General features: G+C 40.6%; 1 protein-coding gene across 2 annotated transcripts in view; it reads right to left on the bottom strand.

The window, feature by feature from the left end:
* Positions 1106 to 19279, bottom strand: part of TMEM200A (transmembrane protein 200A) — an 89296-nt gene continuing 71122 nt past the window's right edge. For both annotated transcript variants that reach the window (XM_018053203.1, XM_018053205.1), the window contains one exon: positions 1106 to 4078. In XM_018053203.1, coding sequence (XP_017908692.1) covers positions 2587 to 4062 — 1476 coding nt within the window. In that variant the 5' untranslated portion in view covers positions 4063 to 4078 and the 3' untranslated portion in view covers positions 1106 to 2586. The remainder of the gene's footprint in view (positions 4079 to 19279) is intronic.

The raw sequence follows: 19279 nt of genomic DNA, 5'->3' as shown, positions 1-19279 counted from the left end.
TGCATTTTTGATTTAATTTAAAATAAGACAATTATTCATTGTTTAATAAATTGATTTGTTTGGAAGTAAAAACTCAGGCTTTTTGATGGAGAGGAGGTTGAACGGAAATCACTGCTTGAGCTCCCAATTCCTTTTTTTAAGTCTTCCAAGACCCACGCTGCTTAATCCTCTTCAAATTGCTAGAGCTCTTTCAGGGGTGAGCTGAGCAAATTATATTGCTTTAGTCATTTGTCCCATCAGGGGTGTTGTGAGCCACTGTTTTCAAATCTAGGAGTATCACTGACATTCGCTGGATGCTATGTATCTGGTTATTTTCCTGAAAGTCAGAGAAATTTTAAATGAAAATGATCCTCAGTGTTTTAGTCAGGGTTCTTTAGAGAAACCAAACCAATAAGAGATTAGATAGATATTAACAGATATATATTTTTAGATATATATACATATATTTATTATGAAGGATTACCTCTGGAGCCAAGAAGTCCCACTATCTGCCAGCTGCCTGTAAGCTAGAGAGCCCTAGGAAAGCAAGTGGTAGTTCTAGCCCAACCCAAAGCCCTAAAAACCAAGGAGCCTTTGGTTTAAGCCAGTGGTATAAGTCCCAGTCTGAGTTCCCAGGAGCACTGATTTCTTAGGGCAGGAGAAAATGGTGCCCCAGCTCAAGTACAGACAGGGAATTCATCCTTCCTCTGCCTTTTTGTCCTATTCAGGCCTTCAGTGGATTAGATTATATCCATCTGCATTGGTAAGGGCAATTTACTTGGTCTACCAATTGAAACGGTAGTCTATTTGGCAGACACCTTAATAGACACACTTAGAAATCTGAACATCCTTTAGTCTAGCTAACTTGACACATAAAATTAAGCATCACATCCAAATAACAAAATATCAAAATACCTTAATTCAGTAGGTGGATGGGCCTAGCTCATTAATCTAAATAAAATAAAATTTTTGTTAATGAAAATAAAGAAGCCACAGTACCCAGGGCAGATGTTTAGGGTATCAAGCGCCTTCAGTAGAAGGTATCTGAAAGTTTGAAAAACAGTAATTTAAGCAGAAATGTATTTCATTCAAAAATAATAGCAAATGTATGAAGAGCACACACTTAATATTAAGACTGGAGGTTTATTAAATGCTTTATCATAAAATATTAAGCCCACACTATTACAATACACAGGCTTGATGTTCTAACAATTAACACTGTGCCTCAATCCAGGGAAGTTCATGATGCCAATACAAGGTGGGATTGTGGGGAATTACAAATACAGAGATATCTTCCTTTTCCTCTTCTACAGCTGCAATACTGATGTTCAGAAATGTTTACACATTGAGAAAAACTTGTAAAATTTCCTGAGTGTTCCATTAAACAATTTTTTAAAATTCGGTTACCCTAATGGAAACCATGAAAATTTCCTGGTGGAAAATCTATTGTAATATTTATTATCTTCAATAACTGAGAACCCTAATCCTAAATATTTATTATACCATAAGAAAGTCTTTGGAATTATCATAAGGCTTTCTAGAACAAGATAAATTTCAAGGCAATGTACCAAGGACTAAATTTTATTCAACCACCAACTTAGTGATATGCAAAGATAAAAGAAATGTCAAGGTTAGCTGATTTTCTTCCAAATAACAGGAACTAAGAGATATTAGGGGAAAACAAGGATGTAGGAATGAGTGGATATTAGATGAGGAGAGAGATGGCTAGGGAAAGATACTGAGACTAGTTAGCATTTACTAGCATATATTTTCATTCATTTAGTCAACATTTTCTTCATATATATAATTATTTCAAGAGAGCACTTCTAAACACTAAATTGGTTCATTCATTTTTCAAGTCAGTTGCAAAGAAATTTCAATCCAGAATATCTAAAGTTAAAGCTAAGAGCATTTTGATACTTACCCCTAAGAATATCTGGCATTCTCAGCCATAGCTCTTGAATACATGTTTTCTTAATAAAATATCACTAAAATAGAACTGATGTTGAAAAAATACAACCTACCTAAAGCTCAGGGCACTAGTCACAACCAACTTTACCAATTCATATCAGTTACGCACACAGAACTAAACAAGTTCAACCAATTCAATTATTTAGCTTGAACAGAAGCCAGATATTTTGCCTTTTAAAAATTTAACCAATCCTAAAGCAATTTTTCAGAAAATGACACCTAAGATTTGCATTGAATTTATACTTCCAGTCCACACTTTGGTACCCTGGCTTTTCTAAATTGGACACTTTGCTCTATGCGTGATCATCGAGATGAAAGAATATGATCATCGATGAAAGAACTTTAAAGTAAAAAAAAAAAAAAGGAACTTTAATTTGGATGGAAGTATTTTGTATTCATATTAATAAAAGAGACCATGCTTTTGGAAAAAATAAAATCACACGTAGTATACAGAGTATTGCAATCATAAGTAATCCAAACATATAACCATCTCCATTACACAGTTAAGCAGCCAGGTCTAATATACTACAAACCGTTTGATTAAAAAGGTTGGTAACCAAAATTTTAACAAGGAAATACCAGTGAAAATAGGTTTAAAATATATATATCCTTGTAAAATAAGATATGTTTTCCACATTAAAACCTTGTTTCAGAAGTTCCCCGCTTCAAGTTGTTACTCAAAAACTCATCATGTTCAAAACTCAAATTATTGTGAGATCTTGAGATCATAAGAAGCTTCTCCTTATTAGTAAAGTCCTTCTTGATTGCAGCTTGGGGCACAAGCAGCCTCTCCATTGGGTCCTCTTTGTTCTCTAGTTTCATATATCCTTTGCTGTTGCTTCGATCCAACCGAGGCCAGCTTGGATGTTTTCGTTGTTCTGCCTGAACGGTTAATGTGGAGTGACCCCGCTCTAAGTCTAAGGATTTGGAGTGTGATGAGAGCAAATGCAAGGATGTGTTGGAACCAAACTGTCTTCTAGCAGCCCCAGGAGACAAGAGCTGTCCAGCTCCAGGTCCAAGGGCCACAGAGGACTTGTACTGACTTGACAATGACTCCCCAACGGAATTATTCCTTGGGAGCATCAGACTGACTGGCTGGAAGGGCTGACTGGGATTGGGCAAAGGGACCATAAGGGAGTCCATTGACAAATTCCTTGACCTACTTTTGAGGTTATCAGCATCCTCAGTGATGTTATCTATACTGGGTTCATCAATCACACAATTATTAAGTTTGATCACCGGTAATGTAAAAGCGCTGATGGACGATGACACAATTGACTTGGTTTCACATTTCTTATGGCCACTGGTTTTATCATCAGTTGTCTTGGAAGGAGGCGGATAGAGGCCACAAACAGAGGCAGAGCTGTCAGAGAGCAAAGGCGGCACGAGATGCCCAAAACTCTTGCTTTCATTCACCACGAGCTCATCCTCCTCAACAGAGCTGTCCATCCGAAAACTGCTCCTGAAACCTGAAAAAGAAGCAATGGTATTTGCTGCCAGTCTCGAAGCACAGGAGCTCCCATTCTGCTTTACTTCCGTTTCTCCCATTAAACCAGTGTAGATGCCATTCATGTGTTTTTGCTCCTTGATTCTCAGAGTGTGGATGTCGATGACTGTAGAATAGATGTCCCTCATGTGTATGATTTTGGTTTCTTTGTCACGGTTCTCGTGAAGAATGGCGTTAGCACAAATGAAAATGAAAATGCCAATCCCCATTGTGAAAGGGCCAAGCATTTTCATTTTATCGGAATGCAAATGTTGCTCAAAGAAGCGAACCACTACACCGCCTTGGTTCCGGATGACCTGAGTTTCGTTTGTTGACAAAGTCGTCTCAGCATCGATAAAATGTTCTTTTTGAGGCCAATATCCAAGGACTGCCATTGCAATTCCTACAATAGAGATAAGGACTCCTAAAATGAGGAAAAAACCAGATGGGGAATAAAGCCGGATTTTGCCTCGAACAACCACAACATCGGCCCGAGGTCGACGCCTGACTGGTTTCTTCTCCTGGGCAGCAGGCGACGGGCTAAGGTTGACATGATGCTGTGATCTGGCAGAGTCTTGCCTTTTCAAGGCGGCCAGGCCAGTTATCACTCCACCAGTTGCTATCATAGCTCAGTCTTTTATTCTGGAAAGAAGAGAAAAAGATGATAAATCTATGTTCTGAGGTACGCTCATCATTTCAGCAAGTGTTTCTATATTTTTGTTGTTGCTGTCTCATGTAATGCAATGGGGCAGAAGAATGTCTTTTTAATCAACATAATTTGGGTAGAAGTTTTGTTTATCGGCTAATATAAAATTCTAGAGATTTCCTTTTTTGGCTGAATTAGTGTTTCTATTATTAAGGAAATGTGAGCTCAAGGTCCATTTTCCTTAAGTAACTTTATCAGTTAAAATTATATTTTATTGCTTAAAATTATAAAACGGTTTCCTGGTCACAAGATATACGTATTCTCTCTTTTTTTCTCTCTCTCTTACACACACAGACACACACCATCCTTCATTATCTATTATTTTAAAGAAATGGAAACATCCAGAACACCTAATAGGCCCCAAACAAACCTTAGGTTTACAAATAGAATACATTCCATCAGCTCACAGTTCTAAGACTACTCTTGCAAAAGTCACCCATGAACTCTCAACTATCAAATTTAATTTCTCCTGCTCAATCCTCATCTTCCTGACTTCTCTGTTTCCATGATATTACCCGAGCCCTCCCTTCTTGAAACTCGCTCTTGTCCAGCTTTTTTTATGATACTATGTCTTCATGGCTCTTTCCTGACCTCACTGACTATTTCGATTTGGGCTTATTTTTCCTCCCCTAAAAATAGACAAGCTTCCCCCAAGTGTCCTGTCCGTGACCATCTTCTCTTTACGCTCTCCCTTGGCATTCATATTCCCTCCTACATCGTTCACTATTTCCTTAATGCTAATGAGTCCCAAGTCTGTATTTTGAACTGTAGCCTGAGTTTTAGTTTCACATTTCCAACTCCTCATTGGGGAACATATTTACGCACAATCATGCTTCTCCAGCAAAGTTGAGCTCCCCCTCCATATCATACCACACAGGGGTGGACTCACCTTCTACCCTACCAATTGAAGTCTGACTTTTTCAATGGCCTCAGTTCTTGTGCTTGACTCTTCATAGTTATCTTTAAGTCCTCCTTTTCTTCTGCCTCTTATCTTCTAATCAGGTTCTAAGTCCTAAAAATTTTCACTATAGAATGTCTCTGAATTCTGCTCCTTCATTCCAATCCTGTTCTTCCCTGCTTAGTGCTATTCTTATGAACACTTACTAATTAAAAGATGCTTACTCCTTGGAAGAAATGTTATGACCAACCTAGATAGCATATTCAAAAGCAGAGACATTACTTTGCCGACTAAGGTCCATCTAGTCAAGGCTATGGTTTTCCCAGTGGTCATGTATGGATGTGAGAGTTGCACTGTGAAGAAGGCTGAGCACCAAAGAATTGATGCTTTTGAACTGTGGTGTTGGAGAAGACTCTTAAGAGTCCCTTGGACTGCAAGGAGATCCAATCAGTCCATTCTGAAGGAGATCAGCCCTGGGATTTCTTTGGAAGGAATGATGCTAAAGCTGAAACTCCAGTACTTTGGCCATCTCATGCGAAGAGTTGACTCATTGGAAAAGACTTTGATGCTGGGAGGGATTTGGGGCAGGAGGAGAAGGGGACGACAGAGGATGAGATGGCTGGATGGCATCACTGACTCGATGGATGTGAGTCTGAGTGCTCCGGGAGTTCGTGATGGACAGGGAGGCCTGGCGTGCTGCGATTCATGGGGTCGCAAAGAGTCGGACACGACTGAGCGACTGAACTGAACTGAACTGAACTGAGTGACTGAACTGAACTGAACTGAACTGAGTGACTGAACTGAACTGAAATGAACTGAGACTATTATAATAATCTCTCAACTGGTCTTCCAAACTCCATTTCTCTTCCTCCATAATCAAGCTTAGATTAATTATCTAAAAATATGGTTCTGAAGTTGTTTAAAGAGTGGAAGAATAAGTAAAATATTTCTCACTACTCACCAAAGTTTTAATCTGGGTTTTCACACCCATGGAATTTAGCTTCATCTCCAATTACTCTCTTTCAGTTATGTAAAACTAAAACCAAACCATACTGCCTATACTCCATAGAATGTTTCTGAGACTTCATTAATAATGTTTCGTCTGTCTAGATCCTTCTTTACCTCTTTCACATATTTCACATATTATCCTCTGGCTAATCTATAAAGCTAATATTCCATTTCTTTATAAAGCCTCCTCTGGCTAAGCAAATCCCACATGAGTTCATGCCTCAGAGCATTTTAGCAAATGTTCTATGGCACTCGCCATATTACAGTGTCTTAGTTCTTCCACTACTTGTGGTCAAATATCAAGTTTAACTCTCATTTTTGTTACCAGGAATATTTGATATAATACCTTACACATAGTTAGTGTCAAGAAATATTTGCTAAAATGCTCAGTATGGGAATAATACTTCTCCTGAGATTTCTGTATGACCACAGGATTACTGTACTAACTTTCCTAGTTTAAAATTTGAACAAATGCAATGCCAAAACAAAAAGCAACATTTTGTGAGTTGGTAAAATATTTGTTATTACGTATAATGAATAGTTCTCAAGCTGCCAAATCTGGCTAGTAGAAAGCAGAGAATATTTTAAGACCCGCAAGGTCCCTGGCAAATTTCTACAAGAGTTTCTTCACAGTATCAAATTCTGTCTTGTGAAATCAAGCTCTCCTTTTGGATTTCTATTTATGATTTCTGAATTGTGTTTAAATAACGTGGTGGTGGATGGTACCCACAGTTTTAGTTAGCTGAACAAGCTGGTGAATAAATCCAGCCTTCATTGGAATTATAGCTTGGATTAAAATAGTTGAATGTTGGAAGAACAAACCATGATCTAACCCACAGCTCTAGCCTACGAAGTTTATCAAAGTATGCACACTACAGTTGAAGACATGCGCAAAACCTTGGGTAAAACAAAGCTGTGTCCATCTATGTTTTCTTGAACCAAATACCAGTTCGAGTGTTTGAAAAAAAATGCTTAGATTAGATAGCAGCCATCTAACTCAGTTATTTCCATTTAGGAGGATAAGGATTTAGTCTGAAATCTTTCTGAATAGAATGAAAACAAGGGCAAAAGGCTTGCATCTGGTACAAAAACAACCACGGTGAATTCCCACTCCATATACATTCCGAGTCCTCCCCAAATTGTTAAAACATTTTCTCCTTATGATGCAATTTTCTATTCCTAAAGTTGACAAAGAAAAAGGGGATGGAAGAGAAAAAAAATATTTTGAGAAATACAGATGAGGAGAGGAAGCTGGAAAAGAGCAGTGAGGGACTGGGTTCTTTTAGGAAGAAGCAAAGCTGGTTAGACAGGACAGGGAGAGAAAGCACAGGCTGAATAACAGTGTGACTGAGAGGAGGAAAGACACCTGGAGGAGTACAGAAATTAAGTCTAGAGTGAGGGGGAAATAAAAGCTCACACAGTTTCTTCAGCCAGACCACCCTGACCAGCCAGCCAGAGGCACCAAGACACCCAAGGGTTAGCAAGTTCAGGTTGGATGTCAATGTACTCCCTCAATTCCATTCAAAACGATTCAACACTAAATGAGCTTCTTTCAGGATTCAGAGCCCCAAACTGACCCTAAAGGAAAAGCAAAAATGCACACACTCAGTCACTGCTTCAAAGAGCTTGAAAGCTAATGAAGGGGCTGGTATATCTACATAGAACAGAATGTGGTAACCCCTAGAATAAAAATTTCAATCAGGTAGGACTTTTACAGCAGGCTTCATACAGATGACAGCATTCTAACATTCATCAGAGTGATAACAGCAAGTGAAAGGAGTTTCAGAGAAGGTCAAGAAAGAAAGAAAGACTGGGGAACATAGCTCTGGCTGGCCTTAGCACGCAGCACCAAGGGAGGGAATGAAAACAAGGGCCAAAGGCTTGCATCTGGTTTAAAAGCAACCATGGTGAATTCCCACTCCATATACATTTCGAGTCGTCCCCAACTTGTTAAAACATTTTCTCCTTATGATGCCATTTTCTATTCCTAAAGTTGATAGAGGAAAAGGGGGGCGGGGCAGGGCTGGCCTAGAGAGATGGAGGGCCAGGACTTGAAAGGTAGCAATAGTCATTCCCAAATGCTTGAATGCTAGACTCATGCTTGTGGAGTTAGAGGAAGATGCAAAACACATTTGTTGTCATCTAGGGAAAATTAATCTCAACTTGTACATGAGGAGTTGATATTGGAAAAATCACAGTTCAGTCCAGGTCAGTTCATTTCCGTCGTTCAGTCGTGTCCGACTCTGCGACCCCATGGACTGCAACATGACAGGCCTCCCTGTCCATCACCAACTCCCGGAGTTTACTCAAACTCATGTCCATCAAGTCGGTGATGCCATCCAACCATCTCATCCTCTGTCGTCCCCTTCTCCTCCTGCCTTTCATCTTTCCCAGCATCAGGGTCTTTTCAAATGAGTCAACTCTTTACATCAGGTGGCCAAAGTATTGGAGTTTCAGCTTTAGCATCAGTCCTAACAATGAACACCCAGGACTGATTTCCTTTAGGATGGACTGGTTTGATTTCCTTGCAGTCCAAGGGACTCTCAAGAATCTTCTCCAGCACCACAGTTCAAAAGCACCAATTCTTCGGCGTTTAGCTTTCCTTATAGTCTAACTCTCACATCCATACATGACTACTGGAAAAACCATAGAAACCTAGGGAAACTATAAAATCTAGAAGCGGTGAATACACAGGCCTCAGCAGTGTCAAACTGCACTGTCAACTTGATCCAAAGTATTCAGTATACACAAAATAGCCTGAGTCTACTTGTTTATTTATTCTGCAAAGTCACATCTCCACCATTCTACATTTTACCACTTTTTTTTTTTTGGCTGGAGGTGAAGGGATGGGAGAATAGCGATCCTGTAAACTACAGTCTTCTTACCATAACAAACCATAGCATCCTTCTAGGCTTTAATAATAATAATAGTAATAATAGCTAACACACTGGTCACAGTCAGGCGCCATTCTAAGTGCTTTGGCATAAGAACATATTTATTATCACAGCAGTTCTGGAAGTAGACACAATCATTATGATATCTATTTTACAGATGAGAAAACTAAGGCTCAGGGAGTCTGGGTAAGTTGCCTAAGGTTGCACAGCTCAGAGGTGGCTACAAAGCCTGTGCTCTTATAGAATTTGAGATGACATGGGCCTCCACATTTGCTTTCACTTGAGGTCTTCTTTACCTGCCCATTTTTCTTACTTTGGTTCCTGTTTCTATCAGAACACCAGACCCTAAAGAATGTTTTGTACCTTTAGAACAGTGATTGCACGCTCAGTTGCTCAGTTGTGTCCTCTTTGCAATCCCATGGACAGCCCACCAGGCTCCTCTGTCCATGGAATTTTCCAGGCAAGAATACTGGAATGGGTTGCCCTAGCCTTCTCCAGGGGATCTTCCCAATCCAGGGATGGAACTGCATCTCCTGCATTGGCAGGATTCTTTACCACGATGCCACCTAGGAAGCCTCCTTTAGAACGGTGACTATGAACCAGCTGACTTCCATTTCCATTTTTATTGGGAATAGATGAGAGTGAAGGTGTGTCCTTGGGTGAGCATTGACCTCTCACATCTGTCTAGATCCCTTTCAGCCTATGATGGAGTAGACTCAGAACAAACCAATCACCACCCCAACTCTCCTCCTTTCTCTACCATCCTGGAGAGAATAGGGCTGGGACTTTTCTCAAAGATCCAAGTGAAGAAGTTTTCTACACTAAATTTCACTTTGTTAACCTAGGCACAGAGGTTTTTTTTGTTTTTTTTTTTTTAATCCATCTCTCTGGATCCAAGGCTTCATCCAAACTTCTGAAACTTGAATTACACCCTGTGATATTCCACTAGAGACTTCATCCTAAGTGGGCATTTTTAATTTATATAGATATTCATTCAAGTAACAAGTAAAAACTGGTATCTGGTACTAGAGTAGATATAGGTCTCAAAATATGCATCCTGGCCTGAAGAATATAGCAGCTATTTTTTTTAGGCGGTCATTCAACTAGTTATAAATAAGTCTAGCAAGAGAGTCAGCTACACTCGGTGCTTCCATATTCTCCCAAGAGATATGATTTTGTGAAATGACAAGCTGACAGATATTCTTCTGTAAATAACCCAAAACAACAACAACAAAATTAGTTTGGGTTAACTTTTAGCTTTTAGAAAGCCAATGCCAAAGAATGCTCAAACTACTGCACAATTGCACTCATCTCATATGCTAGTAAAGTAATGCTCAAAATTCTCCAAGCAAGGCTTCAGCAATACATGAACCGTGAACTTCCTGATGTTCAAGCTGGTTTTAGAAAAGGCAGAGGAACCAGAGATCAAATTGCCAACATCTGCTGGATCATCGAAAAAGCAAGAGAGTTCCAGAAACACATCTATTTCTGCTTTATTGACTATGCCAAAGCCTTTGACTGTGTGGATCACAATAAACTGTGGAAAATTCTGAAAGAGATGGGAATACCAGACCACCTGACCTGCCTCTTGAGAAATCTGTATGCAGGTCAGGAAGCAGCAGTTAGAGCTGGATATGGAACAGACTGGTTCCAAATAGGAAAAGGAGTACATCAAGGCTGTATATTGTCACCCTGCTTATTTAATTTATATGCAGAGCACATAATGAGAAATGTTGGGCTGGAAGAAGCACAAGCTGGAATCAAGATTGCCGGGAGAAATATCAATAACCTCAGATATGCAGATGACACCACCCTTGTGGCAGAAAGTGAAGAGGAACTAAAAAGCCTCTTGATGAAAGTGAAGAAGGACAATTAAAATAAATAAATTTATATTTTAAAAAAAGCAAAGGAGGAGAATGAAAAAGTTAGCTTAAAGCTCAACATTTGGAAAACTAAGATCATCGACCCATTACTTTATGGCAAATAGATGGGGAAACAGTGGAAACAAGGTCAGACTTTATTTTGGGGGGCTCCTAAATCACTACAGATGGTGATTGCAGCCATGAAATTAAAAGACGCTTACTCCTTGAAGGGAAAGTTATGACCAACCTAGACAGCATATTAAAAAGCAGAGACATTCTTTGCCAACAAAGGTCCGTCTAGTCAAGGCTATGGTTTTTCCAGTAGTCATGTATGGACATTAGAATTGGACGATGAAGAAAGCTGAGCACCGAAGAATTGATGCTTTTGAACTGTGGTGCTGAAGAAGACTCTTGAGACTCCCTGGCACTACAAGAAGATCCAACCAGTCCATCCTAAAGGAGATCAGTCCTGGGTGTTCATTGGAAGGACTGATGTTGAAGCTGAAACTCCAATACTTTGGCCACCTGATGCTAAGGGTTGACTCACTGGAAAAGGCCCTAATGCTGGGAAGGATTGTGGGTAGGAGGAGAAGGGGACGACAGAGGATGAGATGACCAGATGGGATCACTGACTTGATGGACATGGGTTTGGATAGACTCCGGGAGTTGGTGATGGACAGGGAGGCCTGGCGTGCTGTGATTCATGGGGTGTTAAAGAGTCGGACACGATTGAGCGACTGAACTGAACTGAACTGTTAGCTGTATATCAATTATCCTATTTTTCATTTTCAGTGTTCATAAATCAGTTACAGTTTTGCTAGCAAAACTGCTAGCTATTAGATCAGCAGCTTCAACTTCACACAACATGCTTGCTTCTTCACTGTGCAAAGCAGGATGCTATTGGGCCATCTCCAGGCCTTTGTGATCAAACCCATTCATTGGAGATCTCAGAAATCATCAGTAGGAATTCAATCTTATTGGCTACCTTTCTTGCTAGAGACGTAGACTCTTGCATTGTTTCAGGGACTCCATTACCATCTACTCATCACCTTGAGCTCATATCCCCTCCGTACCATTTTTATTCTACACATCTCAGTCAAAAGCTCTTTCTCCTTGACAAAGAAGATTTCTGCCTCTGTGTTGCATATCAACACTATACCATCGCATCTAACCATCAGGCTTCTCCTCTCCTATTCTTGCTCTGATTGTAATTCTAAAAACCTTATTTCTGTTGTCCTTTACTCTTTTTTTTTTTAACAAGTTTAAGCACATCCTAGATTTGCTTTTCATAGCCCTAAATCTGGCTTTTAATATTTACACCCTCATGGAAGTTTATTCCTGTACACTTAAGCTTCTGTTGACCATACTGACCTACTATTTTGACCACGCATGAGCCTACTATCCACCAGATGTGATTCTAGATGCATTCATATCCTTATATCTGAGGTAATGGTAAGTAACTAGATTTGGAGAGTTAAAAGCTTTAGAAGACTCTGAATCTGGACATTCCTTCTAGCCAACTAAGAACCAAGAATGTTGTTTAAGATCCAACAATGAAGTAGCAGAAAATAAGACTGGAATTCAAGTTTTCCGACTCCAAGTCCAATGTTCATTCTTGGTTAGACGCCCTTTTTTTCTATTATTTTTCATGCTATCTTCCAAGGCCTCACACAGTGCCTAGAATGTAATTAGTGTTCAGCAAGTTTATCTGTTGACTGTGAACTGCCTTGATGAAAGCTTAAGTACAACTGAAATATGCGAGGTACTAGGGATTCAAAGATAATAACACTCAGTCTCTGATTTCAAAGAGTATGGAGTCCAGTGGGAACTCAAAGTATACATTTAAACTTGAATGAATGAAAAGCTCTGATGGAGTTATAACAGAATGCTCTTCCATACTATGTGGAGGAATCAGGGAGGCTTCCAAGAAGCAGCAGCAGGTCATGGACACCTGGTGCATCAGTAGGAGTTTGCCACACAGATTCAAAGTCATCATTATTTCTCACTGTTTCACAAGGGTTCTTGCTCCATGGTTTCTCTTCATCTTCTCAGCTGAAGTCTGCCTATTATTTTAAATATACTTGATATCGTCTTACTTTTTTGCTTGAATTTTTATTCTTATCTCAAGGTTTAACAAGTTGCCAGACGGTGAGGCTATCTGCCAAAGGGAAGTAAAAATTAATCTATGCCTTCAGGACCAAACAAAAGCATTATATAAAAACCCCATGTGGTATCCACAAATGTGACAGATGGAAATATTTTCTGTTCAAGCTAGAACAGTTTTAGGACTTTCTTCCCTGTAGAGACATTTGAAACTTTTTCAGAAGAGTATTTCTAATCTACATACTTCCCAGAGTTGAAAGAGAAAATGCCTATGGGTGACTGATAGCTCAATCATATTAAAATTTAAAAAATAAGGATAGAATAGAAATCATTTTTTAATGTGTAGCATAATGGTTTTGCACGTTGGCCTTGAAATCAGAAAGACAAGACTTCACATCCTTGCTTCATCACTTGATAGCCATGAAACTTTGGATGTGTTGTTTTAAACTTTGGTTATGTTGGCTCCTCCATGTGTAAAATGACAAAACCTGTCCTGAATAGAGGGGATCCAGTAGCGATCCCATGGACTGTAGCCCACAAGGCTCCTCTGAAGCCTGGTGGGCTACAGTCCATGGGGTCGCTAAGAGTCGGACACGACTGAGCAACTTCTCTTTCATGCATTGGAGAAGGAAATGGCAACCCACTCCAGTATTCTTGCCTGGAGGGTCCCAGGGACGGGGGAGCCTGTTGGGCTGCCATCTACGCGGTTGCACAGAGTCGGACACGACTGATGCGACTTAGCAGCAGCAGCAGCAGTACACTGGTGGCAGAAGACTGAGGGAACTTGAATCCCTGCATATCGATTAACAACTATCCTTAGAAAACTGGTTCATCGTCTTGGAGCCTCAGTTTCCTTGCCTGTAAAATGAGGATAATACCAATAGGGTTACATCAGTGATAGCATCTGTGTCTGACTTTAATATCTTCTTAGGGATAAAGCTGTTTTATACACACACACACACACACACACACTTATACATGCATAGGCTTCCCTGGTGGCTCAGATGGTAAAAAAATCTGTCTGCAATGCAGGAGACCTGGGTTTGATCCCTGGGTTGGGAAGATCCCCTGGAGGAGAGCGTGGCAACCCACTCCAGTATTCTTGCCTGGAGAATTCCCATGGACAGAGGAGCCTGGCAGGCTACAGTTCATTGGGTTACAAAGAGTTGGACATGGCTGAGCGACTAAGCACAGCATATATATATATATATTTATTTATTTATACATGTTTATATATATATATAAACTGTCCACTATAGTGTTGGTTAAAATAACTTCTCAATAAACAGTAGCTATCATTATTAATTCATTGTTCAATATTATTAACCCTTTCATTGCTCAGATAGGCAAACTAAAAACATATTTTAATATACTGAGTTAAATAATTAGTGATGGGTCACTGTACATGGGAAGGAAATTATGACTGCAAGTTTGTTCTGGGATATACAGTCAAAAACTATCTGAGTGGAGTATGTGTATTTTAGTGGCAGAAGCATTAATAATTTGGTAGTTTCAAGAAGAGTTGAGTGTATATAAGAGAGAGACAGGTGGGAAATATACTACCAAAAGAATAAAGCATGATTTCCTTTTTCAATCCATTCTATTTGTTGAGATTTAGATACGTTTGTGTCAAAAAATAATATTAGCAATAATAAAAACAAAGTAGACAAACCCAAACAAGTTCATCTGATATTTTTACTTATTTTAATGATGTAATTAAATCAAATGCCTGAATAATCTGATTAAGTCTGCAAGCACCATTCTGTTCCCACTGGGACACCTGAACATAAACAGATTGAAAATGAAGAATATGGGTTGGGAATATGAAAACTAGGGAAGATATTGATAGAAAGTGAAAATTTAAGAAATGTGAATTTTGTGACAAGTTTAAGCTATGATTTTATGTACATTCTGAAGACCTTTGCTGGTCTGCCCTGGAGATAATGGTTTCTTTATACTTAGTATAGTTCAACTTCCACATGAATGCTGGAACTAAGGGGATATACAGAATTTTTTATAACTATCAACACAATACCCAGATAAAATGTCACTTTATGGTCAAGCACCTTCTAAATATACAGAAAATGCTACGAATGTAGAATGCACTTGAAAATCTATATATATTCTTTGCTACTCATGCATCCAAAACCTGCCGGCCTGACGAACTATAAAATATGGGCCTAAACCAATTATGAGCTATATAACAATGACATGGAACAATTTTCTCCAAGAGCTACAAGCCAGGAAGCCCACAGAACACAACAATCTTCAGGGGGCCAAATAACAGCCCCATAATGAGCTGTTAGGTAAAACCCTGCAGAGAGCCAGTGAGAGACATTTTCTGCAGGAACAGAAGATATCAGAACTTATTTTCCCCAAAGTAGAAATATACTTCTCACCTTGGACCCCAGTTCTTCAAATCTGAATATGTTTTTGTAAGGATTGTAATGACCCATGTTCACTGCTTTTCCTGGCAGGATGTGGACTTGGAATTGGTGTAAAGAAGCTAAAGAAATCACAGACTTACTAAGGTGCAGGAAATTAGCTGAGATACTCCTGGAAAAAGAGCTGAAGTATCTAAATCACGAACTGGACCTTTTATATGGATTCCTCCTCTGCAGGAGAACATATCTGGTAACTTCACTTACAGGGAGCATGACCATGTTTTTGAAGACAGTTTTGGAAAACGAGACTCTAAGTAGTAGACATGTCCTTTCCAGTGATTTTAAATGCCTGGAAAATCCAAACACAGGCTGATATTCCTATAAGATGAGGGGGAAAGCTAGAGTGCACTGCTGCTGCTGCTGCTGCTAAGTTGCTTCAGTCGTGTCCGACTCTGTGCGACCCCAGAGAAGGCAGCCCACCACACTCCCCCGTCCCTGGGATTCTCTAGGCAAGAGCACTGGAGTGGGTTGCCATTTCCTTCTCCAATGCATGAAAGAGAAAAGTGAAAGTGAAGTCGCTCAGTCATGTCCGACTCTTAGGGACCCCATGGACTGCAGCCTACCAGCCTCCTCCACCCATGGGATTTTCCAGGCAAGAGCACACTAAGAAGTTTCAATTCCAGCTGCTCCACCTTGAAGCCAGTGTCTTGTATACATCTATCAGCTTTGCATGTGACACAGCTGTGCCAATACCATTAATAAGGAAAAAGGTCTTACCTTCTTCTCTACTGTAAAGAAGGAACATCTCTCACTAGAGCAAAAACACCATTTAAACTAGAGGTGAGCCATGTCATCCTTCAGGCTTCCCAGGTGGCGCTAGTGGTACAGAATACACCTGCCAATGCAGGAGACAAAGGAGACGCGGGTTTGATCCCTGGGTTGGGAAGATCCCCTGGAGGAGAGCACGGCAACCCACTCCAGTATTCTTGCCTGGAGAATCCCACAGACAGAGGAGCCTGGAAGGCTGCAGTGTATGGGGTCACAGAGTCAGACACACACATGTCATCTTTTTAATCCTCAGTAACAAGAGAGTACATCAAATTTCAGTAGCTCTAAGCTATGTAGCATTTCTAAAATCCTAGAAAAACACTAGGAAATAGTTCCAAGTCCATCATTTCCTCTAGAGAACTTACTTATTTTTCCCATAAGTAAAATCTGAGCAGGAATGCTTTTCAGGCAAGATGGAAAGTGATATGAAGAGAGGCCTTGTGAGGGATGGCAAGATCAAACTCCTCTTGAGTCACACACACACAAAGCAATCTATTAAGCCTGGAAATACAAAGTCCTTCAGCATTTAGAAGATATGTCATCAGGAAGGGTTAATTTTGAATTCTTACTGAATTTGCTTCTGTGACTTGATCCCTAATCTAGCCACTTTTGTTACTGTAGGCATACATCATGGCCTGCCTTGGGGAGATAGCCTGACCCTGCCCACCAGGGAAGGATTGTCTGGAAGTGAAACTAACACATCCCCCTGCCTGAGGTTTGCTGCTCTAGGAGCTGTCTGCAAGAAGTAAATGGTTTTTTTGTTTGTTTGTTTCCTCACCTCCTGCCCCATCTCTGATCCCTAAAAGAACCATCCAGGCCTTGACAAGTGGTTATTTTGAGGCTCTACGCTGCCATCTTCTCTGACAGCCAGCTCCCAAATAAAGTCCCTTTGTCTCAATACCTTGTCTCAGATGTATTGGCCTATCCTGTGGTGAGCAGAGCAAGACATTTCCCATAGGTCCTTTAGACAAAAGCTGCTAATGGTTATGTGTGTGTCAGTTGCTGAGTTGTGTCTGACTCTTTGCGGCCCCATGGACTGTGTTGCCAGCCAGGCTCTTCTGCGCATGGGATTCTCCAGGCAAGAATACTGGAGTAGATTGCTGTTCCCTTCTCCAGGGGATCTTTCCAATCCATGGATCAAACCCACATCTCCCACATTGTGGGCAGATTCTTTACCATCTGAGCTTACCAGGGAAGCCTCTGCTAATGGTAAATGTATTTAAAGAAAAAAAAAAAAAAACAGAAGGCAGTGGGGATGCATGTAACTATTTCTATTTTCGTTTTCTTCCCTCTCTTCTCCTACTTGTACAGGTTGGTGGCAGGCAGCAAGGGGAACTGGGGAAAACAGATTTTGAAGCTTCCAGCTTCAAAAAGTACTCGGTGCCCAATCTGTCTTTCTCTCATCTTCTTTATTTGGTAACTACTTGTGCTCAAGGTATTATAAAAACCCCACAGTACAAAGTAAAGAGGAAATCTCTCCCACTCCTGGTTTCTGTAGTTCCCCTTCCCAGAGGTAAGCCCAGTGTTGGATTTCTCATACCACTTTCCATAGAAGGGGGAGAATTTTTTCTCATTTGGTTTTTAGAATTGATTTATACAAGCTGTTTATATATCAAAGAAATCAGCTCTCTGGTAGTGATATGCTGGCAACCATAGTTAATTTATACTTTTTACTTTTTTTGATTGTATCGTTAAGCAAATAGAAAATATCAGTATGTTGATTGATGGCCTCGAGGCAGGAGGTAGATGCCGCCCCACCCCATTCCCTGTGGAGGAAACTCCAAGGTGAGAATAGCAGGACAATTAAGGGAGGCGGCTGGGCTTTGCCCATACAATGTATTTCTCATTCTCAAGTCGGAAGACCTCCCTGGCCACACATGCTCCTTGTTGGTCAAACAGTTGTGATGTCAAGAGATGCATGCACACACAAGGGAGGATCCTGAGATATACCAAATATGGACAGAGCTGTGCTGTGCTCAGTCACAGTCGTGTCTGACTCTGTGACCCCATGGACTGCAGCCCGCCAGGCTCCTCGGCCCATGGGAATTCTCCAGGCAAGAGTACTGGAGTGGGTTACCTGCTCTCCTCCAGGAGATCTTCCCAACCCAGGGATTGAACCCAGGTCTCCTGTGTTGCAGGTGGATTCTTTATTAACTGAGCCACCAAGGAAGCCCAGATATAGGCTATGAACCAGGCAAACCAAAATGACTGGCCAAAGAAAACTCAGAAGGAGTGTCCCATATAAGTGGCTTAAACTACCACAAGGGGACGTCTATCCCTCTCTCTGTGTGTGAGTTCACCTGTGTGCTGTGTGTCTCTCCACAGGTACTATCCTCTCTTTTCCTCCTAATAAATACTTGCTTCACTACTTTCCTCCCTTGTGGAAATTCTTTCCTGAAGGGCCAGGGCCTTTGTCACTGACCACTGGTCTAGTGGCTAGGATCTGGTTCTCTCTCCATTGCGACCCAATCTCTGCCTGGAAAGCTAAGCTCCAGTTCAAGCCATGGCAGGTCAAGGCCACCCAAGATCAGCCTCATATAATCATTAGAAAGATCTTCAAGATTAGATTATATTTCAAAAATTTCCCATGTTTTCTTGCAATAAGTCTTTGTTCCAATTCTCTTCCATTTTAATTTTCTAATATATCTGGAATTTCTTTCTGTGTAAGAACTGAGATAAAGATCTACTTTGTTGAACAAGTAACAAATCTCTCCTTCCTTGGTATAAAATGCTACTTCTATCACATATTAACTTCATATATTTGTTCAGCTCAGTTCAGTCGCTCAGTCATGTCTGATTCTTTGCAACCCCATGAATCGCAGCACGCCAGGCCTCCCTCTCCATCACCGTCTCCTGGAGTTCACTCAGACTCACGTCCATTGAGTCAGTGATGCCATCTAGCCATCTCATCCTCGGTCGTCCCCTTTTCCTCCTGCCCCCAATACCCCCCAGCATCAGAGTCTTTTCCAATGAGTCAACTCTTCGCATGAGGTGGCCAAAGTACTGAAGTTTCAGCTTGAGCATCATTCCTTCCAAAGAACACCCAGGGCTGATCTCCTTCAGAATGGACTGGTTGGATCTCCTTGCAGTTCAAGGGACTCTCAAGAGTCTTCTCCAACACCACAGTTCAAAAGCAGCAATTCTTAGGTGCTCAGCTTTC

The sequence above is a fragment of the Capra hircus genome, chromosome 9 (assembly GCF_001704415.2).
Source record: "Capra hircus breed San Clemente chromosome 9, ASM170441v1, whole genome shotgun sequence".
Taxonomy (NCBI): Eukaryota; Metazoa; Chordata; class Mammalia; order Artiodactyla; family Bovidae; genus Capra; species Capra hircus.
The sequence above is the reverse complement of the archived record's forward strand: the minus strand, read 5'-3'. Positions and strand labels throughout refer to the sequence as shown.